At 40.3% G+C, this 26,906-nt stretch overlaps 1 protein-coding gene and 4 non-coding genes across 7 annotated transcripts; all 5 read right to left on the bottom strand.

The window, feature by feature from the left end:
* Positions 1-1,263: 1,263 nt before the first annotated feature.
* bbs2 (Bardet-Biedl syndrome 2) lies at positions 1,264-13,804 on the bottom strand. Of its 3 annotated transcripts, none has more exons than XM_084734681.1 (18): positions 13,666-13,804; positions 13,035-13,166; positions 11,184-11,411; positions 10,134-10,259; positions 9,691-9,753; positions 9,370-9,447; positions 9,020-9,124; positions 7,227-7,313; positions 6,962-7,097; positions 6,352-6,491; positions 5,372-5,501; positions 5,112-5,283; positions 4,869-4,998; positions 4,610-4,729; positions 4,222-4,359; positions 3,944-4,056; positions 2,992-3,140; positions 1,264-2,445 (listed from the first exon to the last, which is right to left on the bottom strand). In XM_084734681.1, exons 2-18 carry the CDS (start codon positions 13,149-13,151, stop codon positions 2,339-2,341), a joined length of 2,139 nt encoding a protein of 712 aa, XP_084590807.1. In that variant the 5' UTR covers positions 13,152-13,166; positions 13,666-13,804; the 3' UTR covers positions 1,264-2,338. The 3 variants fall into 3 exon arrangements, with proteins under 3 accessions (XP_084590807.1, XP_084590806.1, XP_084590808.1); XM_084734680.1 differs by having other exon boundaries at positions 13,661-13,798; XM_084734682.1 differs by having other exon boundaries at positions 13,688-13,793.
* An 8,410-nt stretch (positions 13,805-22,214) lies between these two features.
* Positions 22,215-22,286, bottom strand: trnap-agg (transfer RNA proline (anticodon AGG)). Its single transcript has one exon. It is a non-coding gene; the product is annotated as a tRNA-Pro (tRNA).
* Positions 22,287-23,700: 1,414 nt separating this feature from the next.
* Positions 23,701-23,772, bottom strand: trnap-agg (transfer RNA proline (anticodon AGG)). Its single transcript has one exon. It is a non-coding gene; the product is annotated as a tRNA-Pro (tRNA).
* Positions 23,773-25,041: 1,269 nt separating this feature from the next.
* Positions 25,042-25,113, bottom strand: trnap-agg (transfer RNA proline (anticodon AGG)). The gene has a single exon. It is a non-coding gene; the product is annotated as a tRNA-Pro (tRNA).
* A 1,257-nt stretch (positions 25,114-26,370) lies between these two features.
* On the bottom strand, positions 26,371-26,442 carry trnap-agg (transfer RNA proline (anticodon AGG)). Its single transcript has one exon. It is a non-coding gene; the product is annotated as a tRNA-Pro (tRNA).
* Positions 26,443-26,906: the final 464 nt, after the last annotated feature.

Raw genomic sequence — 26,906 nt, 5'->3', positions numbered from 1 at the left:
ATTAGTGGTCAGTTACTGCAAGCTCATGCTGTGCAGCCACACTTTGTTTAAACCTGCAGAACTTTTTTAATTCTAGAAGAGGTCCAAAAGTTTTCAACAATGTCCAAAATGTCAGCATGAAGTGAGGGGAAATGTTTAGTTGATACAGAATATGTACAGTATGATATTGCCAGACAGTGAGGAATAAGATGGTTTGTAGCTACTTAAAGTTGTACAAACTGATTGATTAAAAAAATAATAATAATATGAATTCAAAGTTCTTTTCACCATGACATATTATTATCCCTAAGATGAGACTGCTTTCTCTTATATCATCAGATACAAATACAAAACACAGTCTAGTGATTGGAACAATTACAAATTAATATCCTTGAGCAAAGCACTCAACCCCCTGTAGCTCAGGTGCTCACTGGCTGCCAGTGTAAAGCAGCTGTAAGTACTAAGTAACATCATCCTGATAAATCAATATTGGGATAAATAGCCTTCATGACTTGCTGGCTTTGGGCTTTGGCTCTAAGTGTTTAACATCTGTTCTGCAGTTTGAAAGAGACAGTCAGGCTAGGGATGCACAAAATATCAGCATACATATATACACGTTTATATGTATGTTTTTGTTTTTTGTTTTTCTTTGTGCTGCAGAGATGTACTAGCCTACATTAAAAAAACATCTTTTTTTAGGTATAGATCCCCGTAAAAATCACACCATAATCATTTAAAATTAAATAATTAAATACGTTTTTCAGTGAATATAAAAATAATGATGAAACAGGCATCAGTACAAAAAAAACCTGTCAGCAATAGTTTCCTTAGTTTGCCCAGTGAATATTTACATTTTGAAAATCATATTTTATGTCTGCATCTGCCAGTAGGCCATCAAAATAAGAGTAGGCATATTGATTGGTCAATTCTACTACAGAGACTCAATGTTCTTTGTAATTAGGTGGAAAAAATATGTGCATAAATTGGTACTGGCAATGAGGCAAATTGAGTTTGAAAATATCAGCAAATTGGGTGACTGCAAAAATCTAACATCTTGCTTCCCTAATTCAGATCATTAGGCAAAAGGTGTCTGGTATGAGAAAGGGAGACTAAAATGTTTGGTTGGTCTTTTTAGAAGAGGACTGGCCTCACTGTTTTTATACACACTAATTCTAGCTTCCATATCCCAATCCAACCAGAGGTGCACTCAGAATAAACAGCTAAGCAAGCCAACTTGTCTGAGATGACATCATTCCCTTTTCATACTCCAAAGTCTACTAACAGTTACACAGACTTTTAAAACATAAGTTAATTTAATAATAGGTTATCTGCCACAAACACAAAATTACATTTACAATCTCTGTGTACAATCTACCAAAAGTACAAAGAACAAGTTAAACACACAGTATTGGTCCTCTGTAACTTTCATTAATTTAAAATCGTTTTCTTTGGCTATAAACACCACGCAAACACACAACAGCTGGGAGCAGAGACCTGCGTCTGAGCGAGCTGTCACACAGACCACCAGTGATTTCAATGGCACGACTCTCTATCTGAGAGGAAGCTGCTCTCTGTCTTGCTCCAGCTGTGCTCTCTCTAAACAGTGCTGTGTCTGCTGAATTAAACAGGCGGGGTGCCGATCCAACACACAGTCATTTTCTACAGACTCTCATGTCTTTGTGTTAACAGACAGTTTGGATGAGTTAAAATGTCACCTGGAACACTTCTAGTACATTCAATGGACATCAGGCTTAACTCGTAACTACTGATGCTACCAGACAATATACGTGAGTGTATAGCAATATGTTGAACCTTTCAGATGAATGAATTGTCATGAATTTGTCTAAAGGTTCACTCTACTGAATTTGGGGAAAGCTTCCAGTTCCTGTCTTGGTCCAACTTTACTCCCTAAACAGCTGTGTCACTCCTGCCTGCTGACTCCTACACTAATTTTGACACTTATTTAGCTAGGCTGTAGTTGCACAAAATCTAGCCTCTCTGAACAGAGTGAGATGGATGACAATCCTACCAGCGCACTAAGTCTGTGGTCACTGGTCAGCATTTTATTTCTGTGAGCTAGCAGAATTTCAAGTTTCTAATACAGTTAAAGTATTGTGGAGTTGGTGCCAAATGTCGCTGCCAGGCTGTTTTGACTTATTCCTAAATCGTGGAAAAAAACAGATTAAGGCTTAACAGCATCCTGGTTCCACAGTGTTGGTGTCCTCTGCTTTCCATGTCCATGTGTAGTTCTTGTCCCAGGCTCATTATTCATCAGTCCAACATTACAGTACTGACCGGTTGTGCTTGTGACCATCTTTCAGTCTATTTGTCCATTCCTATATTTCCCTTCTTTCCACCCTCAGGAGGATGCAGTGCCTGCCCTCATGACCCTGAAGAGTGCGTTGACGTTATTGCTCTTGATGGCATCTCGACAGGCAGAGATCACTTGGTTCTTGGGCTTTCCCACTGAAGAGGAGGAGGAACAGCGACACACAGATTAATATGAGCAGACAAGACTCAAATGCAAGATGTAACAACACATATGGATTCACCCAGATTCTATATGCTGAAATCAGTATTAATATGCCTATTTTTCTTTGTTTCTTCTCCCTATGTATTTTGCTATTATTAGTGGGATTTTGATGTTTCTTGCATCACTGCCAATCTATCTCACAGAATTTAATGTTTAGAGTGCTGCCCCCTGCTTTGCCAAAGTCCAGCCAAAAAAAATTGTTGCCAAGCAAAACTATGGAGCCAATAAAATGGATGCTGGTAACGCCCTACAAGATACAATGTCAATCATGCAATCACTAAAGCGAGAAAACATACCTGAACCAAGAGACACGTATGTACTTCATTCCATTAAAAAATACCCATGTACAATAATATCAATTATCCCAAACAATACCTGACATGCACATCCTCTTTCCCCTACATATAATACAGTCATTAAGAATTTGAGGTTGTTACAGTGTGTCTCACACATACATATGAACCAGTACAGTGGCTTACCTCGGAGTCTACCAGCCCGCTGTATGGCCTGGTTGACAGACTTGAGGCAGGCCAGTAGTGCATTGTGATTGTTAGAGCGGATTTTATACTCGTTGATCAGATCCCGGTTTAGATCGTACAGCTCTCTGTAACGCTTCTTCATAGTTGTCCTCCAGAGGGCAAGAGAGAAAACCAGAGACAAAATATGTGGAAAGGGTGGAGAGAAAAACTTACAGTGAGTTGTTTTGGTCCTGAGGTAACAAAAAAACAACAACCATAATATTATAAACTTATGTTGGAATATACACTCATTTCTTAGTTTTCGTTTTGTTGTTTTAAAATGTTTTAGATGTTGGTTCACTTTTGTGGTCATTTTGGAGACGTGTGGTGCCGCTGAACTGAGCAGCATTTCTAATATTTTGTCCACCATCAGTGAGAATAGACTAAATATTAGAAACAGCTTTCCTTTTAACAAGATGTAGTTCAACAGCACCACAAACCACATCCTCCAAAGTGCCAACACCACTTTAAAAGAGTTTAAACAAAAAACAAATATTATAATCTTCATGAGGGGAGGATTTACAGAAGTATTGTATTAAACTGCAGCAGTTTTAGCTAGGTGTACCTAATAAACTGGCAACTGAGTGTGTTTGCTCTTGATGTTTTTGATACAATCACTCTTGTTTAAGAAGTCACTGGTTTTTGCAGTACAATACAGTAGAACTTTTCTCCACAAAAATACATTTGGTCACATCAGAAGCAAGTGGAACCACTAACATTAAAGATGTTTTTTTCTTTGTGATGCCTTTAAACAAGTGTGCACAATATCATTGCTCTGGAAGTGACTGACCTAAATGTCATGCAGCCATAAGAATGATATTAATCACACTATGACATTTCTAAAGCTCGATAACAGAGTTTAATATACTGTCACTGAATAAAGTAGTACTATGTACATGTTTTGGTAACTCACATGTCACCCATAAGGCGAGCATCCTCTGCTTGCACCAGCATGTTCCTGATGTAGTTGGAGTGGTCGGCCATAGCTGCAGTTAACTTCTGATGGACAGAGTGGAACTCATCCACCTAGCATACAGACATTTAAGACTCAATATAAAACCAAATCACCAACATGTTTTTGTTGTGCTATAGAGACAGGTCAAGGCTGTGACGAAACAATGGGTAGAAGGTGTTGCGTAAAAGCATGAAATGTTTATGACAGCAGAGATTTCAATCTGATGAAGGCCAAACCTCAGTGAGTGTAGAACGTAGCTCCTCAAAGTATCCAGGGAAGTCTGCTTCTGCTGACAAGTCTTCTATTGCCAGGAAGGAGGCCAGTGATTGGACCAGATCTCCTGCCAGGTCAATGTCATCGGTTCTCAGGGTGATCTGATTGCCCAAATTAGAAATTAATTAACTCACTGCTTTTAGTCGAAGACTATGCATGCCCTTTGCTCCTTACCATCAAATGCAAACTACCATATATGTTATATCTATGTTAAATATATATATTTCGATCCATCTAGATCAAGCACTTGCAATTTAACTCTCATGATAATGGCAAGTTACAGTGGGCTGAAAAACAATGACTCTGATTTAAGGTTATACCTCAACACATAATTGATGTGTGTGTTTGTACCTGTCCATTGCTGGCCATGCTGATGGACAACAGTCCACCTCCTCTTAGTGAATTGAAAGTGACATCAGGACTGTCAATTCCCTCAGGAAGCAGGAAGTTCTGATTCAGCCACATCACCACCTATATATACATGTATGAAAATGATTACATGCATATATCCAGAGAGATGAGATCAGATTTAAATTAACAAACCAGAACTTAGAATGTTATTGCTTTGAACATGCTGTGGGACTCTGAGAGAGACACTGCGACAGCCTACCCGCTGTGGTCGGTCATTGATGCTGAAGGTGACCCTTCCAGTGGGCGGAGCAGCTGAGGAGTCAACTGTGATGTCATACATGGAAAAGCGAGGCAGCTGACGAGTGATTTCAAACACATGAAACTGGGTGCTGGAGAGGATAAAAAGACAGATGTGCAGAGAAGGTGGGGAAATAGAGTTAAGAAGTGTTGAAAAATTAACTATTAATTGACAGCGTACACACTTGCCTTACACACATCCTACCTAGTTTTTCCTCCAACAAAGGCTTTGATGTGCAGATCTACTGGTATATCTTTTGGGGGGACAATGGGGACTCGGACACAGCCTGACAGGTTCTGGACGCTGGGGTGGACAACGTGGCTCTCACCCTCAAATATCCCCTCTGCGAAGATGAGCACTGCACGGATAATGGTTTCTGGAGGGGACAGAGGAGAAATTCGGGGACTTATTAATATTTATTAAGTCCTTTACATGCTTGAAATTATTGTGATAAAACACTCTACCATTTGGTGTTGAAATGCTGAGCTCTACATGAGCCTTCTGGGCATCTGTAGCTGGTCTCACTGACAGCGCCGTCTGGAGCTGAGTATTGGCTGGTATTACACCCATCCCACTGTTTGTCTCTGACACACCCTGAAACAATAGTGCAGTTTGTGTGGATGTTAGCACAATAATATGCAGCCATATGTCAATTCAGAATCCTCATCACTTTTCACAATATCTTGTCAACAACCAAAAGGCAAAACGGAAATCATCACATTCAAGTTGTAGTGGAAATTCTGAAGAATGGTTCATGGAAGAAGAGTTCGGGAGTCCCAGATGACTTAGACAGGAGTATTTAATGAAGCTCGGTCGAGGAGAATTCAGATTAGCAATACACAGAGAATATTGTGACTGCCAACCCAATTCTGAAGGCTACTTCTCGAGTGAAGGTATTTAACTGTCCCCTGACATTCCCTGGAATTTGGCACGTCACCTTGTATGGGCCTGATGTGTCTATCTATGTGTACACAAATTCTATTGGGCATAATTGAAAAACAAGAAGCTGTGCATACCTCTTTGCTCTAAATCACTGTATCTGTCGGCCTTGCTCATGTGCCCTGCTAGAGAGTGTGGAGACAGTCTGTCTGCCCAACAAGCCATAACCTTGGGACCTCAGGAGAAAGTATCTGGGGGATGCACTACTCTCCTACTTGTGCAGCTGTGGACTGTAGTTGTGCACAGTGATCAACTACTAGTGTGCCTGTCCAGGTTAGATGACCTGTGACTGGACCCTTCACAACTGCGTTGTCACCCATATAAAGAGAGACTCAGGGAACACTCTAAGAGCTGGTGAGGCAAGTAAGGCAAATTCCACAACACAAGTAATATAATCTTTTTGAATTTATCTATTTTTGAGCTTATCATGTGTGATATTAATAAATGACTGAATACTACATCACATTTGTATCGGAATTTTTGAACAATGTTAAAATGAAAGTACCTTTGCATTCTCTTCATAGTTGCGTAGCTCCAGCAACAGATTCTGTCTGCGTTGGCTGAGCTCTCTAATGAGGTCCTGCTCAGCACTGGAATCCATGAGATTCCCTTTAAGGTCCTTACTGGCTGGCAGGTAACCACGAACTACAAGATACACACATTTACAATATCAACGATATCCTAATCCAAGATTAAAGGGTGAGTCATCCCAAATCAAATTCAGCATGTTGTGTGTCATGTGTCTGAATTAAACAGCTAGGGCCGGGAGAAATCTGGTCATTGTGTTTGTAACATAACTTGATGATTAAGTATTCAGAAGTGCAGATTTTGAACTGCTGGGGCCACTAGATGAAGACTAAGTCTCCAAGATTCAGTATGTTTTTTTGCTAATTTGGGGTAACTTACCCTTAAAGAAGTGAAGTAAAAAAGTATGTGAACATGCATTTATTTCCTCTTTCTGACAGTAATATTTAACTAAGAATCACTGAGAGAAAATTGCAAAGGCATTTATCCAGGTATACACACAATGGCCCAAATTCAACCAGTTACAACATGTCTTTTCATAGATATATGTTCACAGAATACATACAGGCAGCCACACCCAAACAACTTACCCTCTCCCTCTATGGAGGCACAGATAAGTTGTTGCTGTCCATCCAACCTGTAGTCTCCCTCCACAACTCCGGCCACAGAAGAGGAGAAGTTATCTTTGAAGATGACCTCACCTGTGCGGTCACTACGTGCATCAATCTGAAATGAAAGGGGAATGTAATCAAAGACTGAAGACCCGTTAGAAATACTGTAGAAATGATAGAGTTGTTGTGTCCAAAAATCTGATGACAAATCACGTCTCTGAAGTGTGAAAGATTGTGTGCTGACCTTTCCATTGGACCAGCCAGTAATAAGCTCCACCACCCCATCAGCATTCAGGTCAAAGGCATGGATGCTCATTGCATGATTCTTAGACTGAGAGGGGAGAGAAAAGCACATTATTAAAAAGGAAATGGAGACACATTACATTTAAGGTATGGGTGTTTGTAAAAGAAGCCTTTATAGAGAGGACCAAATCTGTTAAAATAACATGCTCATGCAGACCAAAATGGTTAAAGGACCAGAGTGTAGGATTCAGTGGCATCTAGCATAACTGAAGTTGAAGTTGTAGATCACAACCGATTACAACTCACATGTAGGAGAAAATATGGTGGCCGCAACCCCCTCCCCCAAAAAAAAATACACGAAGGCCCTTCTCTAGTGTTTGATTTGTCCGTTCTGTGCTTCTGTAGAAACAAGGGATGCACTGATACAGATACCAGCATCGCATATCCGTCCGATACTGCCCTCACATACTCATACTCATGAAACTACTCCAATACCCCACACCCGATATCATGTCATGAAAAGTGGCCACTCGACACAAGCAAACATCTTAAGATCCACGATGCAGAGTTTAAAGAGTTTGCTGATGCTTATCCTCTTATTTGGTCGCACTGTCATTATCAGAAAGAGACTCCCTGTCCTCAACATCATCCACTAATGACCACAGCGACTTTGTAAACTGTCTGTAAAATTCCATGTAAGTTCATGTAAAACTGAAACAACCTCACAGAGTGCACCTGTAGACCACAGCCAGCTGCTGTCTAATAATTCCTGGCAGACGTAAACTAGTTGAATGCCTCGACTAATTAATTCGAAGATGAAGAAAAACCACTGCTGCTACCAGTCTGTAACCTTCTTTTCTTGGTAATAAGCTGCTACAACTTCTCTTTGTAAACTCTTCTGTATTCTCCTGTTAATCTTCACCAAAACAGCCTGAGGGCACAGCACACCCAGCTTCGTTCTTTGGGGTTCACAGTAGGGTAAACAAAGCTGTTGCACACATGGCACCACACTCATGGAATTAAGACATGGAGAAGCAACTTAAATACTACACATGTAAATGTGTAATTAAAATACTAGTTGAAGTGTTCTAATTGATAATGAAATATCATATGCAACACCAATTGTATCAGTAAAATTAATTCTGCAAGTCCATGATGATGTTGTGTAATTATTATACTGAAATATATCTTGTACACAGTAAACTGCACAGCCTAATAAGGAACACAAAATTAGTAAAGTCATTTACTACAAATAACACAAATATATGTGCACATTAACTATGTACCCTAGTAGCAGGAAACAGCAACAGGTTGTTCCATTTATAAACAGAGTAATATCTGATGAAAATGAAATGAACACATGTTTTTAAAGTTATGTAAGAACTGTAATGGCATCATTAAGTACTCGTATCGGTACTCGGTATAAGCAAGTACCCAAATGTAAGTACTTGTACTTGTAGTTGTTCTAAAAAAAAAAGTGGCATCAGTGCATCCCTAATAGAAAATCCAATGTATAGAGGGGTCATTCTATGGTAATAATAACATGATGATTACTATTTGCAGGTGATTGTACCCCTTATATACTTATGAATGTTATATTGTCATATATTGTTATATGAATGTTATGTTCCTTTCCTGCCAAATTCAGCCAATATATCCCCCTAAATCTTCAGATGAAAAAGGCTGAGGAAACAAATATTACACATAAAACCACCAAATGCTACAGATTTAATTTGTACTTGCCTATGTCTACTCTTACTGTCTTATAAGGTTATGATGATATGATTGCATTACCTTTATCCTCCAGTAGCGGGCAGTGCGGTCATAAACTCCCACAGTGCCATTAGCCAGGGCATAGCCAAACCTGCTACCATGCATATGGCACAATGATGTTACTGTCTGTATGGAGAAGGACAGAGGGAAAAAAAGGAATTATTCTGCTCAAGACACACAAGACAGATAAGAGACTTTACAAGACATAATGCATAACAGTGCAATGATGATGAGAAATATTACTGTGTGACTATTCTCTGTGCAAAATGTAACTTAAGGCATTTAAAAAAGAACACACTGTTGTCAGTATTTATGTTTTTCTCTGGCGTAAACATACTTAAAAAGAGTCAAGTACATCAAAATCTATTTACCTCATTTTCAGTCATCTCAGACACAAGCTCATCCTCTTTGAATACCCTGATGTCAAAGTCCTCCGATCCTACCAAGAGCTGTAAACAAAATACACAGTAGATTACAGCATTTTTAATCAACAGATTATCATATTAATATGGAGGAATCTTTCAGTTTTTATTCATATATACTCACAAACATGAGTAAATATTTCAAGTACACAGCTATAGAAAATAGGAGAGAGACAGGAGGAAGACAAATAACAAAGCTCCTCAGCTTGAACAAAACTACAGATGCAGAGGCTACAGAGCCCGTGTCTCAGACTGTGAGTCAGGACTTACTTCATTTTTCCCATCCCCGGTGAAGTCACAGAGCACCAGAGATCTGACATTATCTCCAGTTACCTAAAATCAGGATACTTTATGAATACATTCATTTAGTTGACTGAGCAATTGCAAGGGATTTAAGATCATCACTTTAACAAAAACTGCAATCACTCTTCTACTTAGGTAAAATTATTAGGCCAAATCACATACACTGGTAAGTGGATATAAATTGGTTGGATATACAGAAATATAACAAATGAAAGTGTGCTGCTAACAAACAAGTTAGATTTGTTATAAGTTCAGGACTAACAACTACATCTAAGGTTTCTGAGATTAAGTTTTGGAAATCACTGAAAAAATTACTGGTGCTATGTGTCACTGTCTTATGAGTTTTGTGTTAAATTGCTATTTAATGAAACAAACTTCTTTAATATAAAACAGAATGTCTTAGTTCTTACTGTCCAGAAATGGTCATTGCCCTCATAGTCAAAACCTTGTAAGGCACAGTTCCCCCCAATGATGGCAAGAGGAGTTGGGATGTCCCCGAGTTTTCCCAACACAATAGCATTGGCCCCATCAGTCACCTACACCCACACACACAGGAAACAGGAACAGGTGAAATACTGTTCATCAACATTTCGACAGCTAGGCTTCTCCTATGTGTGTAAAGCATCACTATGTGAACTCTGAGGGTGAACTGTCCTTTAAAATCATATTGCTTGTAAACTTTTCAGTACAGTCGCTTGCTTGTGGTCATTGCTGCATGCACTGAACTACTTCTTTAAAGTAGAGTGTGGACAGCTCTGGCATCTCCAGCATTTTTCAGGCATTCCTCAGCTGAAGCAGCTCTGTTTCTGGACAAACTGAAGACTTCCGGAGCATCCATCAGATTTTGGAAGTCATGGCACCTCTTTCCTTTTCTCCAGCCACAGCCACAATGGCTGAAGTCCAAAATTTTACGGGAAAGTGCAACACTTATGTCATCTTCTGGCTTCCAAAGTTGGAAATTTGGCCAGGATGACTAATTGTGTGTTTACAGCATGGTCAAGGAAGCTGAGATAATTATATGAGGTTTCCTCATTAGTCCTAACATCTCTTGAGACTTACTTGGACAGTATTTTGACTGTTCCATTCAAAGCACAAGTTCTGCTTTTAAATTATCTGATTCATAACTGGCATAGAAATAAATTCCTCATCATCAGTAGGGTCATGTCTAGAAGGGAACCCTAAGTTTAATAAACTTGGGATACATTCTTGGACACCATACTTTCATAACACAGCACAGCATTGTTTCAATCTTGGAGTTTGGCAGATGTTGACACCACTGAATGAAATTAACAAATTGCAAAGGGTGTAATGTAGTCTCAGGTCACTATTAAAAAAAAAGTATTTTAGTGTTGAGTGATAACCTCTATGCTGTAATATACATTTTTCATTGTGAATAGTTTGTCTCATACTCCATTCTCGGTGCGACCTAACCTACTGTTATTCTCCTCAGCTCCACTCACCTCTCTATAGAATATATCAGCATTGTCATGGACATCATAAGCCAGCAGATTGGTCTGGGATCCCACCAAAAGTGTGTCCCCAGTGGTGTTTGGTCCCAGCATTCCTGCTGTCAGACAAGTGACAGCCTGGTTGATGTTGAGCAGAGAGATGTCAGAGTCCTGGGTGCTCTGGCTCAGTCGGTGGGCCACAGGTCTCTGACCACGAGCATGAGGGTTGTGGATAAAAACCTTTGAAAGAGAAGAAAAATGAGGACACGAGGTGAAAACATATACAATATGAGCGAGGTCACTGGCGTGGGAATGGGGGGGACCACTTTCAGGTCTTATAGTAATAAAGTGGTAACATCTAAGCAAGGTATTACATCATACATAATACTTGTCCAAAAATACTTACACATCCCAACAACAAGATGCAGTGTAATATAGGGATGATCTTAGTTCAGAAGCACAGCACCATTAAATTGGTATTTATTCACCCATTTTCACATGCAATAAAAAAGAAGTTCCTAACGAACGTCATGGCACAAAGAGACACTGACAGGGCACAGACAGACAGAAAGACAGACAGGCAGACAGGAAGAGCAGCACAGTGCAACAACAGCAAAGTTATTCAGACTATCAGGGGAAAATGAGCAATAGTTTTTTCTGTTATATTGTAATTTAATCCCCTGCATAGCGCTCAGAGTCAGCTGCTCTACAGCACAGCATCTCTCCCTCATCAACTGCACAGTGCGCACAGAGCAATAGTGAGTTACTATGGTTACAGGGATGCTATGTCTCTGTCCCTCTGAAATTTTGTTGTCAGTCCCAATAAGAGGTTTTTAGATCTGTATGCTAAAGTAAAATCATGACTGTAACTGTACTTCAATGCTGAAATCGAGTAATACGAGATCATTTTACATTTTGGTCAACATACAGGGTGCAAACATGTAGTCATCTCTCTCAAATCAATCTCCCAAATCTCACACCAAATAAGAGGAAGACTCAAAACCATTTCTATATGAAAATTATAATCATATGTTAAAGAGGCCTTCTATGCATACAGGACAAAGTCTGAACACCAAACTACACAGTTTGTAGGGCTTTAGTTGACAGAGGCGTGCACACACACCACTCCAACATCAAAAAACTCCTTTCATGTGTTAGAATTTTGACTCACTTTTGCTCTTCAATTTCACATCTAGCCTATAACAAAATTAAATGTTCAGAAAAAATGCAACATCACCAATAATGTGGTGCTAGAACTGCTCCTGGAGGTCAGTTCTATTTTAAAAATAATAAAATTATTTTATAAAAAATAATAAAATTATTTTTAAAATAGAAATGAAAGTCAATAATCAAATCATTTTGTACTAGTATTTTTCCTAGGTTATATTTATCAGACAGCACTATTGGTTAATAGCTTAACATAGCTGCCAAGGTGTCAAAAGATGAATTGTCCTCATAGTCTGATCAGTGAATTTGTGTGAAAGCACAGCTGACATACAGTAGCATTACTACGTGATGTCATCCAGTGTAGTGTATCAAGCATTAAAAGTAAGAAAGGTAGTTTAAAAGTGAAAGTAAACCAGTGTTGTAATCGGTCTGGAGGAGATGCAGGGAAGTATGGTCCAGTGGGTGAGTTCTGAAAGTTTATATATAAGTAAAAGTTGAGAATACAGTCACTCTCCTTCCACATTATTTTAACAACCACAAAACAAGCATGGGATTTGTACTTAAATACCTGAGAAAAAAACTGGAAGGAAGAATTATCATGTACTCAGACAGCAACCATGTTTTGCTAGCTACTTTTTCTTTATTATGAATAAAGCAACGTTATTTTGGAACAGCTAAAGAGTTAATTTCCCTTACCTTTCCAGCCTGTGTGGCTGCAGTAAGGCATGGGTGGACTCCATCAAATTTCCCAACAGTCACCATGCGAGGGTTAATCTTGTGGTTCAGCTTCAGAGTGAATATGGGGACCAACATGATGCCTACTGATCCCTGATCAGACAAGAGCCAAGAAGTGAGAAGCTGTAAAAGACATTTTATTATTACTGTTCTTTTCAAGTCGCCATTTCAGGACAGGCAAAATGAGCACATTAGCAAAAGAACCAAGTGACAATGCGTGATTTTGCTACACTAATGTAATTACAGGCTTTGCCTCAGACACTCAGTGGAGAGTCCTGTTGCCTAGCAACGACGAGTGGCAAGCTAAAGCTTTTCATCTGGCTAATCTCCCTGTCGTTTGCAGTACAAGAATATGAATTATACAACAAAAAGACAAAATACAAGTCCCTTTATAATATCACAAGACCCGTATCAGTAACAAAAATTATACGAAATCTTCATATGAAATAAAACTGCCTATATTTCCCTTCATTGCCTTGTGAGTCTAGTGTTAGCATAACTCGCTAATGTTAACGTCGCTGGCTTTAATGTTGCCGGAAAAAGCGACTGACGACACAAAAACAAACACGATTACTATTTTTTCGTACCGTACCAGGTTGTGCAAACAATCCCACCTGCCCCCCTCTTCAGCAGCAAATGATGGATTTTGGTTAAGATGGGATAGCCAGCTAATTAGCTAGCTTGGTAGCAGAGCAAAGCAGCGAGAGTTGACAGTCCTACCAACAACAACTTCCTGTCTACTGTCAAAATAAGAGCTGTCAAAATAAAAGATTGTGGTTGGTGTCGCTTCCTTCGCACGCTCCTGCATAGACATTAGGGGTGGTGGGCAATACTGGAGCACGTCTAAGGCATTGATTAGACCAGCTTCAAACACCAAATTACAACGATTAACCTTTTTGCAGTTTGGTGCATCCTACACCAGAAGGTATTTTGTTGACTCTGTTGCACTTGTAGTGATAGTATAGAAATGTGTTACTGAATTCACAGGTAAATGCGGGAAAGTTTTATTTTTCAATTACAGTATTTCCGTCTAAAACAAAAACCTACTATTTTATCTTATTTTAGTTAGTCAGCTGCAGTACATTGATGTTTTAGCGACTTACTAGTCACAGAAGCTGGCTAACAGTATGTATATATATATATATATATATATATATATATATATATATATATATATATGTATATATATGTGTGTATATATATATATATATATATGTGTGTGTGTGTGTGTGTGTGTGTGTGTGTGTGTGTGTGTGTGTGTGTGTGTGTGTGTATTTATTTATTTATTAATTTTAAAGCATGCTAACGTTAGCTAACTTTAACTTTGATGCGTTGTAAATGTTTTGACTGCTTTGATAACAACTGACATCATTGCTTATTTTATCTCTATCATAAACTGGAATCACCTCTGCAAATGAAAGACACTGTACCGGTAAGTTCAAACTACAGAGAAAAAGACGAGGTGTGATGAAAGTTTTACAGCCAATTATACCTAGAGTTAGCAAGCTAGCTAACGTTTTATAAAGTTAAGTTTTGAGTTTTGTGGTTGTGTTGTTTGGAACCATGCTAACTTGTTAAAATGTTTCATGCTTAATTCAGCGTGCCTGATGTGCAGGCACACTATATATAATCATACACAAAAAGCACATCAAAAATGTGGAAAATTCAGGACAAGTGTGCTATGACTTTTGTTAACAATTCGCTAAACTGTTTCCACGAAAATCGCAAAAAAATTTGTGAAAAATTTCCCATTCAAAGTGAATGGGATTTTTGTGAAAAATTCTCAAAAATCTCCCCTCTTTGAGGCCATGTGGCTTCGCCATACTTTAATGTAGAAATGTCATTCAAAGTTTGAACAGTTTACCAGACTGTGGCCTTTATTCACAGGCAACGGCATAGCTACAACGTTTGGGAGATTTTCAGTCTGTTTCACACTTTATAAATTCAAATTCAAAGAGGCTTTATTGGCATGACCATAACAAAGTACAGTATTGCCAAAGCACATTCAAGATATAAAATACTTAAATTAAACACAGGCAGTAAGCAATAAAACGTTACAGCAACATTGAAGTGCAAGCAGGAACAGGAAACTGAACATAACTGATGGATATCAGCAACAATAAAATACTAACAGTAATAACATTAACAATAAATCATAATTATAATAGGTGTGTATTGTGTGCAGTTGTTAGAGCTAGAGTGGGTGATGTCATCACTAGAGTGGAGAGGAGCTGTAAAATCAAATAGACATTTTCTCTTAAACTCATGACCACAGTGTTCTCTCAACATACACAAATTGTACATCAGATTGTAGGAAAAGTTGTGCCGGTCACAGAGGTGTGACTGCTGAAGCAAACAGACAAAATGGTTTTGGTTGGGTGAGATCTAGAAGGACAACAAGATCAACCAACTGCCCCATTCACTCCCACATTTCACTCTTTGGCGAGAGCCAAATGTTCTGGAAGAAAGCAGATGAATCCATTTTTTTTCCATCGTGGTGGTGGCCACATTTTTCATACCACATAAATAAAATTTGCACCATTGCTTTCGGCAACCTGTCCTCTCACTCACCGTATGCGGTTTTTAGCTGTAGCAATTATGGTGTTTCATTAAACAGCTGGAGTTTGAGAGATATGTTGTCTCAATTTTTGCCTTTCTTTGGAGCATTTCACATTGACTGTGCCGTTGCACACAGGCAATTGGCTGAATAAACCAATAGCAGTTAGATCATCTCAGTATTCAAATTTTGCTGTGCCCTTGCATACAGGTGATTGGCCAATTTTACCAACCTGAGTTCTTATCAGTTAAAGCCTCATACAGAGACAATTACACCTGAAGCAGCTCAACGTTTGAAATTATTAACAGTTTAAAAATGACTGTTTATCTGTCGCTCTGTCTGCCTGTAATTAGTTACCTCCACCCCTGGTTGAAACAGACAAAAGTTAACAGTAGTTTTTGTTTTCTTTCACATGATGTTACATCACATCACCTTTACAGCATGAATGTATATTTAATCAGGGCTGCAAAGTTTAAATGTTAAACGTTTGTGTATCAAGTACAGATTTGATGCATCTCATTGGTTTGTGGTAAATAATTATCTGCAGCGGTGATATTAATATGAAATGATGCATGACTTTGTGTCAGCTGCATGTGGTGCTCGTAAAAGTCTGTCAACAGTTCCCAGCACAATATTCTATACTTAGTTTATCTGTAGTTCATAAAGAAAGATAGTCACAAATTAATTTAATAACCTGTTGTCCTTTTTCTTCTTCTCTTCCCAGATGAGTGCAGTTTGAGAACCAAAACTGAGGACGGTGAGTTTCTTCACTTCATCCACATCTTCACACTGTACTTTCTTTCAGAGCTTTTGTTTCTATATAGGATGATGTAAGATGCTCTTGAAACGCTCAGATTATGGGGTCACACAGGTCAGAACAATAACAATGGAGAGACTAAAGCCCCATTTGGAGTGGAGGAAGATGAAATTACAGGATTTAGTCTGTAGTAAGTACAGACATTAAGCGGACAAATCCAAATCTGAACCTGAAACACATGTTGATATCATTCAGTGTGACATCTCTGATGTCCATCACAATCAAACCTCCATAAATCTGCTTAGAAATCATCAATGAAAGATGTTATTTGGATACTATTTGGATTTAGATCTGAAATGGTTTGATTGAAATGCAACTTGTCATATCACAATTGTTTTTCAGGATGGTAACATCCTTTCTTTTTTAACATCAAACTGAAAAGAAAACAGCATATTATATTTATGATGAATGGTTGCTTGACTTGAATTTGATGATTGACTGTCTCACAATACTGCTGTTAATGTGTGCCTGCAGTTGATTCACATGATGTTATCTGTAACTGAATGCTCACATGCAGAACCTTTGAGAAGAAACATGTTTAAAATTATATCAATAACATTTGAAACAGCCATAAACTACAGGTAAGAGGTGTTATTATGTAATAATATTAAACTGTGTTTAATTTGGAAATGTAAGAATGTCAACGTTTTAAGCAAATGTTGATGGTCTCATGACTCTGCCATTTCACTTCTTGCCAAAAGCACAGATGGGTGATGACTAGCTATAAGATACGTGGATGAAAAACCAAAAAACCAATCACTATCACATGTGTAAAGCATGATCACTAATCCAAGAGCCAAAGGGATTGTTTGGATTATTTTAAAATGGGTTGTTTGAGGTACTTATCCATAGTCTTTGTATTACCTGCAGTAGATGGTGGTCAGCAGGCCCCAACTTTAGAGAAGCAAAAGTCCCAGTGTAGGGAGTTAAACAATGTACTGATGTGGACAGGGTCAGCAGCAAAACTTATTTTAGCCTCCTAAAAAAGGCCCACAAAAAAACAAACAAACAAACAAACAAAAAAATTTGTTTACACTGTATTTTTAACATTTATAACACTTCACCTGGTCTTTAACAATGGAAAACTGATATTACATAAGCCAAATATTGCTCTTTCCAAACTAACCTGGAAAAAAGTGATTTTACCTCGTAGACTACGGAAGTTGCAAGTCATCACTGCATCAATTTGTTAGTTTGTTTATGTTATTGTGTGGCTGAAGTCACACAATAGCTATAAGTATACATTACAAGATTGCTAAATTCAACTCAATGTTGGATTGAATCCTTCTTGAGGACCTGTGTTGTCTTTAAAGACACCAACAGAGCACGCCCCCTATAAGCTGCTCTGGTTCACTGTGTATGTGATATTAAAAAAGATTCAAGATTGATTTGTAATTTTATTTTGAGTGCAAATGGAATATAATACTTGATTTTGCTTTGATTTTTACCTGAATCATCAGTTTTTTTCTCACTGTGCTGCCTCCAAAATCCCTAAAAATGAATATGAAAAAAATCTTAAATTAAATTTAATTGTTTAATGATGTTTTTTAGGTTCATAAGATCAATTAATTGATTAGATAAATTCCGTGTACAATATTTCCATGCAAAATATCGCAATACTATGTTGTATCGATTTGATTTTTTTTCCCCCACCCCTACTACTACCCAATACGTTGGACTATGCTAGTAAGCTGGATGATGATGGTAATTTGTTTTATGTTTATCCAACTACTGGTGCTATCTTTAAAGTGCACCTGATTTTTAATTTTTATATTACCAACATAACTTTTTTTGGTTACCCTTTGAACCACACCCTATTTTTCCTCCTTATTAGGCAAGGCAATTTTATTTATATAGCACCATTCATACACAAGGCAATTCAAGGTGCTTATTAGTGACATGGTCCAAATAATTGGAAAATATTATATTTCTTTGTTCACTCTGTGCACATAAATTTGAGACTGGTTTGGGTCACATTTGCTTGCCACAGTTGAGAATGTTTTCCATCCTATCTATGATGAGTTGTAAAGAAAATGTCATTTGGTTTTAGGGCTGGGTGATATGGCTTACAAATAATATCTTGACCCCTCCTTGAACCGCCACCTTATCATGGTGGACGGGTTTGAGAACCTGAATGATCTTAGGAGCTATGTTGCCGGGGGCTTATTGCCCCTGGTTGGGTCTCTTAAGCTAGTGCGGGAGGTTGAGCAGTACCGGCTAGAGATAGTCGGGCTCACCTCCACGCACAGTCTGGGCTCTGGAACCCAACTCTTTTCTACTCTGGAATTGCCCACGGTGAGAGGCGGCAGGCTGGTGTGGGCTTACTTATAGCCCCCCAGCTCAGCCGGCATGTGCTGGAGTTCTCCCTAGTGAACGAGCGGGTCGTCGCCCTGCACCTTTGGATCAGGGATTGGTGCCTCACTGTTGTTTCGGCCTATGGGCCAAACAGCAGTGCAGAGTACCCGGCTTTCTTGGGAGAGGTGCTGGAAAGTGCTCCAACTGGGGACTTCATCGTTCTGCTGGGGGACTTCAACACCCATGTGGGTGGTGACTGTTACCTGGAGGGGCGTGATTGGGGGGAACGGCCCCCGCGATCTGAATCCAAGTGGTGTTCTGTTATTGGACTTCTGCGCTAGTCATAGTTTGTCCATAATGAACACCATGTTCAAGCATAAGGGTGTCCATCAGTGCACGTGGCACGGGGACGCCCTAGGTCAGAGGTCAATGATTGACTTTGTAGTCGTGTCAACTGACCTTCGGCCGTATGTCTTGGACACTCGGGTAAGAGAGGGGCTGAGCTGTCAACTGATCACCACCTGGTGGTGAGTTGGATCCGCTGGTGGAGTGGGAAGCTGGACAGACTTGGCAGGCCCAAACGTATTGTGAAGGTCTGTTGAGAACGTCTGGTGGAATCCTCTGTCAGAGGGGTCTTCAGCTCTCACCTCCGGGAGAGCTTTGACCAGATCCTGGGGGACGTTGGAGACACTGAGTCCGAATGGACTATGTTCTCCTCCTTCATTGCTGACACGGTCATTCGGAGCTGTGGCCGTAAGGTCTCCAATGCCTGCCGCGGCGGCAATCCCCAAACCCTGTGGTGGACACCGGAGGTAAGGGATGCTGTCAGGCTGAAGAGGGAGTCTTATCGAGCGTGGATGGTTCGTGGGACTCCTGAGGCAGCCAACAGACTAAGCGTGCTGTGGCCCGGGCGGTTGCGGAAGCAAAAACCCGGGTATGGGAAAAGTTCGGGGAGGCCTCGAAGAGATTCTGGCAAACTGTCCGGTGCCTCAGAAGGGGGAAGCAGTGCCCTGCCAACACTGTTTACACTGGTGGTGGGGAACTGTTGACTTGAACTGGGGATATTGTTGGAAGAAATACTTCGAGGATCTCCTCAATCCCACTGATGGTTGACCCAGAGATTGACTCATTCATCACCTGGACTGAAGTCACTGAGGTAGTTCGGAAGCTCCTCAGTGGCAAGGCACCAGGGGTGGATGAGATCCACCCTGAGTACCTCAAGTCTCTGGATGTTGTAGGGCTGTCTTGATTGACACACCTCTGCAACATCGCATGCCAGTTGGGGACAGTGCCTCTGGACTGGCAGACCGGGGTGGTGGTCCCTCTATTTAAGAAGGGGGATCGGAGGGTGTGCTCCAACTATAGGAGGATCACACTCCTCAGCCTCCCTGGTAAAGTCCATTCCAGGGTACTGAGGAGAATTTGGCCGATAGTTGATCCTCGGATCCAGGAGGAACAATGCAGTTTTTGTCCTGGTTGTGGAACACTGGACCAGCTCTATACCCTCCGGAGGGTGCTTGAGAGTTCATAGGAGTTTGCCCAACCAGTCCACATGTGTTTTGTGGACTTGGAGAAGGCATTCAACCGTGTCCCTCATGGTATTCTGTGGGAGGTGCTTCGGGAGTATGGAGTTGGGGGCCCTCTACTAAGGTCTCTGAATGACCGGAGCAGGAGCTTGGTTCGCATTGCTGGCAGAAAGTCAGACCTGTTCCCGGTGCATGTTGGACTCCAGCAGGGCCAGGGGGAGTCCGGTTTGGGGACCACAGGATCTCATCTCTGCTTTTTGCAGATGATGTCCTGTTGGCTCCTTCGAACCAGGACCTTCAGCATGTACTGGGGCGGTTTGCAGCCAAGTGCAAAGCAGCTGGGATGAGAATCAGCACCTCCAAGTCCGAGGCCATGGTTCTCAACCCAGGAAAAGGTGGCTTTCTTCCTCCAGGTCAGAGGAGAGTTCCTGCCTCAAGTGGAGGAGTTCAAGTATCTTGGGGTCTTGTTTATGAGTGAGGGGAGGATGGAGCACAAGATTGACAGATGGATTGGTGTGGCGGCTGCAGTAATGCAGTCATTGCACCGGTCTGTCGTGGGAAAGAAAGAGCTGAGCTGAAAGGCGAAGCTCTCGATTTTCCGGTCAATCTATATTCCTACCCTCACCTATGCTCATGAACTTTGGGTCATGACCGAAAGAATAAGATCTCGGATACAAGCGGCTGAAATGAATTTCCTCCGCAGGGTGGCGGGGCGCTCCCGTAGAGATAGGGTGAGGAGCTCGGAGTAGAGCCGCTGCTCCTCCATGTCGAGAGGAGCCAGCTGAGGTGGCTCGGGCATCCATATTGGATGCCTCCTGGACGCCTCCCTGGGAGGAGGCCCAGGACAAGCTGGAGTGACTATGTCACTCGGCTGGCCTGGAAAACGCCTTGGGATCCTCCTGGAAGACCTGGAGGAAGTGTCCAGGGACAGGGACAGCTATGCCAGCTATACGATATATATCTCGATATATACATTTTCTCTAGAATAAAACACCGTAAATTCTCAAACATATGACAATCTTATAGAACATGATGCATTGCTGTAGTTTAAACTATTCAAGTGATAGGGCTGGGTGATACGGACAAAATCAGATATCACAGTATTTTTTGTCAAATGCCTTAATATCAATATTCCAACATTATTGAATGGATGACTATTGGTGTGTTCACAAAATATCAAATCTAATAGAGAACTTTCCTATTTCGTTGATTTTGGAGGCCCCTGTAAACAAAAGTGGTAGTATTTCCACTGTAATAACCACAGAACATAATGCCAAAAGTAAAATTATCTGAAAAAAAATCTGCTTCTTGTTGCTGGCTACTCCTCACTGTTAGGTTGTCAGGAAAAATGTAAACACAGGCTTGTTTCATCTAACTTCATGGAGAAACTAAGAATAACTAGAAATAGCCAATCTTCTTGCTGTGGTCTTGTAAATTTATGTAGGTCATATAGAGGCATTAGTAATCAATTGAGACAGTTTCATAAAAAGTTAAAAACTCCTTAACACAATGAAAGTTTAGATAAATAATTATCAATAATGAGGATATAATGAATAAGTTGGTAAAGTATAATAAAACAGCTAGAACACTCTGATCAGTTCAGAAACTTACTTCACAAACTAGAAAAAGATCATATTCAGATCATCTGTCAGGATATAATGATACAAAATCTAAGACGTTATCTCATCTCTAATCACAATATTGATATAAAATTGCTATATTGCTTAGTCCCATTTGGGTTTAGCAATGTGTAACAGGAAAAGCTGGCAGTTTTTGCTTTGCTGTTATTTTTAAAGAAGTCATATTTAATGACTGGTGATGTTACATACTCAGCAATGCAGGTTTTCTGCATTTCATGGGTTGTAGCCATATGACACATATTTTGTTTCAGAAACAAACTCAACAATAGCTCTTGAGGTTTCTGTGACCCCCCAGAGGTTAAAAGAGGGCTCGTCCGGGATTTGAACCCGGGACCTCTCGCACCCTAAGCGAGAATCATACCCCTAGACCAACGAGCCCATATGTGTAAAGTCCCACAGTTCTAATTCTATGGTGCGAGGACCTGTGGTTCAACTTCAAACTGCTGATGTGGCAACCTGGAGCTCATCGTATCTAGTCCAACTGCACCCTCTGGTGGTCACAATCATAATTTCCTCTCACTGAGAATGCCGTGCAACACTGACCCCTAAAAGCACTCACACTGATAGCTATTGACCCATTTTCACTACAGCCATATTGATAAGAAGTAGCTAAAAATCTGCTGCTCAAAATATGCACTCAAAGATCAGCTGATGTTTGAGTGCATTTACATGCATACAAGTATCCTGGTTATGATCAAGTTTTTAGAGTCCTAGTCCTCCTGGTCATGTTTTGCACATGTAAATATGATATCCTGGTTTCAGAAATCTGGATGAAACCATATCCCAATTTTGAGAAATCTTATGTTACCTGGCATACTAGAAACCAGATCTGTGCCATGTAAATGTCTTATCCTGGTTTCTAAACATTCCTTGTTAGTTCAGTACTACACTATACACAGATGATCAGAAACCTGGATACTGTTAGCATAGTACCAGACCTTCAAATCATCCCACTCCAATGAGTTTCAGTTTCTCTGAATAAAGTGTAACAAGTTGACAAGCCTCATATCAGGTTAGGGTGCTGTTAGAATTGTGTGTAGAGTAATATGAATAACCTTTTTTTTTTTTTTTTTCATGTAAATATCATATTCTGAATGAGATCAAAACCAGCTTACTCAGGGGCATGTAAACACAGTCATTCTGGTTGAACTGACACTTATAACAGTCCCCTTCATTAGTGAAAGTAAATATTCACCTGAGAGAAATGTATGCATACAAGTGTTCTAATTGCACCTGCCACAGACTGGTAGAACATCTGCACCATATTGTTGCAGAAGTTGAAGCATCTGAGCCTCCACAAGGAGATGACGAATTAGAGCCGACTCTGGCCCTTCTTGCAGTGATACTTCTGGGGTTCCCCTGGTAACTTCGTGTCTAATGTCACAAAGCTGTGGGTTATTTCCACAAGCCAAGTCTGGAGAAATGTGCACCTATGAAAAGTGTGCATGGTGCATCTGGACATTAGGATTTTGCCATAGTGTTTGGCAAGCTTAATACCCTAACATGGTACATGGGCACTATAGGCCACAGAGTTCCGCATGAAGTGTAAACCCTATTGATTAACAAAGGAGGGCTTTTCTGAGCCTTCCCTGAAGAGGAAAGAACATGGTTTTAATCTCCTCCCGTTTTTTCCCACAGTAGGTGCTTCACCATCTGTTGCCTGGCTTGGATCTGAACTCTGCTGGGGCACTGTCCTGTGATGTTGAATTTTGTTAACATTTTATTATATACTGCATGCTACAACTGATAACAGGTATAACTGACTGACCTTTGACCTCAGGCATCATAAGCAGGGCTCGTCCGGGATTTGAACCCGGGACCTCTCGCACCCTAAGCGAGAATCATACCCCTAGACCAACGAGCCTGTCAACAAAAGGAAACTAGAGGGTTTAAATCTCCTCCCCTGTTCTTTCCAGACTTGCAGTTCAACTCCACACCAGTGATGTGGCAGCTTGAAGACCCATAGTTTATCTGGCTAAATAGCGCCCTCTGTTGCACAACATTCAGCACTTGTCCTCTGGACTCTTCACAGCTTCCTCCTGTAGCGATGTGCCTTGTCTTTGGCCATACTCTGAAGATGTGAGATTAGACTTCATCTTTCCTCCATACTCTCCATACTCCATACTCTGATGAATCATGCATAAGATTGAAAAAAAATCCAATTGGCAATTTATATCAAAATGAATAATGTCATCATTTTGATTTCAATGTGACAAAGATGTTGGTTATGGTGTGTAGCTTTAAAGAAATAGAAATTCTAAGCATGTTTGGTGAGTTCCTTGGCTGACACACAAAGACTGTCCACCCCGTAGTATTATTAAGCATTACACTGTTACCATCTGTAGCCCTGGACAAAAATAAACTGTGCAGCCAACATCTGCTGCATGTCTCATAGTACCTGAGTCTCCCATACAGACTTCAAGTTGAAAACTCCCATTATAGCGAGTGTGAGGTTCCAGTGTGTGAGATTTATGTATCACCTCCTGAGCAAGCATGAATAGTTGGGAGAGAACCACAGCTAAGCCATCGGCCTACAAACAATAACCTCACATATAAACATACTTGATAATCATTAAAGTCTATAGGTTCTGTTTCATGATCCGGCCAGGTGTAAACCTGGAGGGGATCATGCACTTGCTTCTGTGTTTGGATGCATGTGTGCATATTTGCGTGCCTAATCAATGGGTCTGCATCTTGTCCAGAGTAAATCTCGCATACTATTGGCTTTGCCTGTCCTTTACTTAGATTTTTTATCACAGATGAAAGTTCTTATGGGCTGTTCAGTGGTCAGGTGATTGTGATGCAGCTGAAGACACATTGAGATTGACCAACTTTCTTTGCACATAAATATTTTCTACATCGAAATTAAATATCAAATTGTGTTGTGTATTTAAAGCAGGTAACTAGGGATAACATGTATGGGGTCATGTTAATTTTGGTGGAACTTTGCAAGTTTTAGCTTGTTGCAGTAAGTGCTTCACAATCTGTTGTCTGACTTTGATCTAAACTCTGCTGAGTGCACTGTTCTAATTAGATCATGTCTTACAATGTTAAATCTGTTAGCATTTTATTATATGCTGCATGCTACAACTGATAACAGGTATAACTGATTTGACCTCAGGCATCATAAGCAGGGCTCGTCCGGGATTTGAACCCGGGACCTCTCGCACCCTAAGCGAGAATCATACCCCTAGACCAACGAGCCTGTCAACAAAGGGAAAATAGAGGGTTTAAATCTCCTCCCCTGTTCTTTCCAGACTCGCAGTTTAACTCCACACCAGTGATGTGGCAGCTTGAAGACCCATAGTTTATCTGGCTAAATAGCGCCCTCTGTTGCACAACATTCAGCACTTGTCCTCTGTACTCTTCACAGCTTTTTCCTGTAGCGCTGTGCCTTATCTTTGCCCATACTCTGGAAATGTGAAATTAGACTTTTCAATTTTCCCTCATACTCTAATGAATTCATGCATAAGATTTTAAAAAATCTAATTGGCAATTTAGTTCAGAGGTGATTGAACACCACAATTTTGATTTCAGTGTGACAAAGATGTTGGTTATGGTGTGTAGATTTAAAGAAATAGAAATTCTAAGCATTTTTGGAGAGTCACTGGGCTGACACACAAAGACTGTCCACCCCGTAGTATTATTAAGCATTACACTGTTACCATCTGTAGCCCTGGACAAAAATAAACTGTGCAGCCAACATCTGCTGCATGTCTCATAGTACCTGAGTCTCCCATACAGACTTCAAGTTGAAAACTCCCATTATAGCGAGTGTGAGGTTCCAGTGTGTGAGATTTATGTATCACCTCCTGAGCAAGCATGAATAGTTGGGAGAGAACCACAGCTAAGCCATCGGCCTACAAACAATAACCTCACATATAAACATACTTGATAATCATTAAAGTCTATAGGTTCTGTTTCATGATCCGGCCAGGTGTAAACCTGGAGGGGATCATGCACTTGCTTCTGTGTTTGGATGCATGTGTGCATATTTGCGTGCCTAATCAATGGGTCTGCATCTTGTCCAGAGTAAATCTCGCATACTATTGGCTTTGCCTGTCCTTTACTTAGATTTTTTATCACAGATGAAAGTTCTTATGGGCTGTTCAGTGGTCAGGTGATTGTGATGCAGCTGAAGACACATTGAGATTGACCAACTTTCTTTGCACATAAATATTTTCTACATCGAAATTAAATATCAAATTGTGTTGTGTATTTAAAGCAGGTAACTAGGGATAACATGTATGGGGTCATGTTAATTTTGGTGGAACTTTGCAAGTTTTAGCTTGTTGCAGTAAGTGCTTCACAATCTGTTGTCTGACTTTGATCTAAACTCTGCTGAGTGCACTGTTCTAATTAGATCATGTCTTACAATGTTAAATCTGTTAGCATTTTATTATATGCTGCATGCTACAACTGATAACAGGTATAACTGATTTGACCTCAGGCATCATAAGCAGGGCTCGTCCGGGATTTGAACCCGGGACCTCTCGCACCCTAAGCGAGAATCATACCCCTAGACCAACGAGCCTGTCAACAAAGGGAAAATAGAGGGTTTAAATCTCCTCCCCTGTTCTTTCCAGACTCGCAGTTTAACTCCACACCAGTGATGTGGCAGCTTGAAGACCCATAGTTTATCTGGCTAAATAGCGCCCTCTGTTGCACAACATTCAGCACTTGTCCTCTGTACTCTTCACAGCTTTTTCCTGTAGCGCTGTGCCTTATCTTTGCCCATACTCTGGAAATGTGAAATTAGACTTTTCAATTTTCCCTCATACTCTAATGAATTCATGCATAAGATTTTAAAAAATCTAATTGGCAATTTAGTTCAGAGGTGATTGAACACCACAATTTTGATTTCAGTGTGACAAAGATGTTGGTTATGGTGTGTAGATTTAAAGAAATAGAAATTCTAAGCATTTTTGGAGAGTCACTGGGCTGACACACAAAGACTGTCCACCCCGTAGTATTATTAAGCATTACACTGTTACCATC

This window comes from Lutjanus erythropterus, chromosome 13 (assembly GCF_056507025.1).
Source record: "Lutjanus erythropterus isolate fLutEry1 chromosome 13, fLutEry1.hap2, whole genome shotgun sequence".
Classification (NCBI taxonomy): Eukaryota; Metazoa; Chordata; class Actinopteri; order Lutjaniformes; family Lutjanidae; genus Lutjanus; species Lutjanus erythropterus.
The sequence above is the reverse complement of the archived record's forward strand: the minus strand, read 5'-3'. Positions and strand labels throughout refer to the sequence as shown.

Excerpts from the sequence above, each read along its gene's own strand:
- bbs2 (XM_084734681.1), bottom strand. The coding sequence starts at position 13,151 with ATGTTGGTCCCCATATTCACTCTGAAGCTGAACCACAAGATTAACCCT. Across the intron at positions 10,260-11,183 it reads CTGATATATTCTATAGAGAG|GTGACTGATGGGGCCAATGC; the intron begins GTGAGTGGAGCT and ends GTGTGGGTGTAG. Across the intron at positions 2,446-2,991 it reads GCGGGCTGGTAGACTCCGAG|TGGGAAAGCCCAAGAACCAA; the intron begins GTAAGCCACTGT and ends CCTCCTCTTCAG.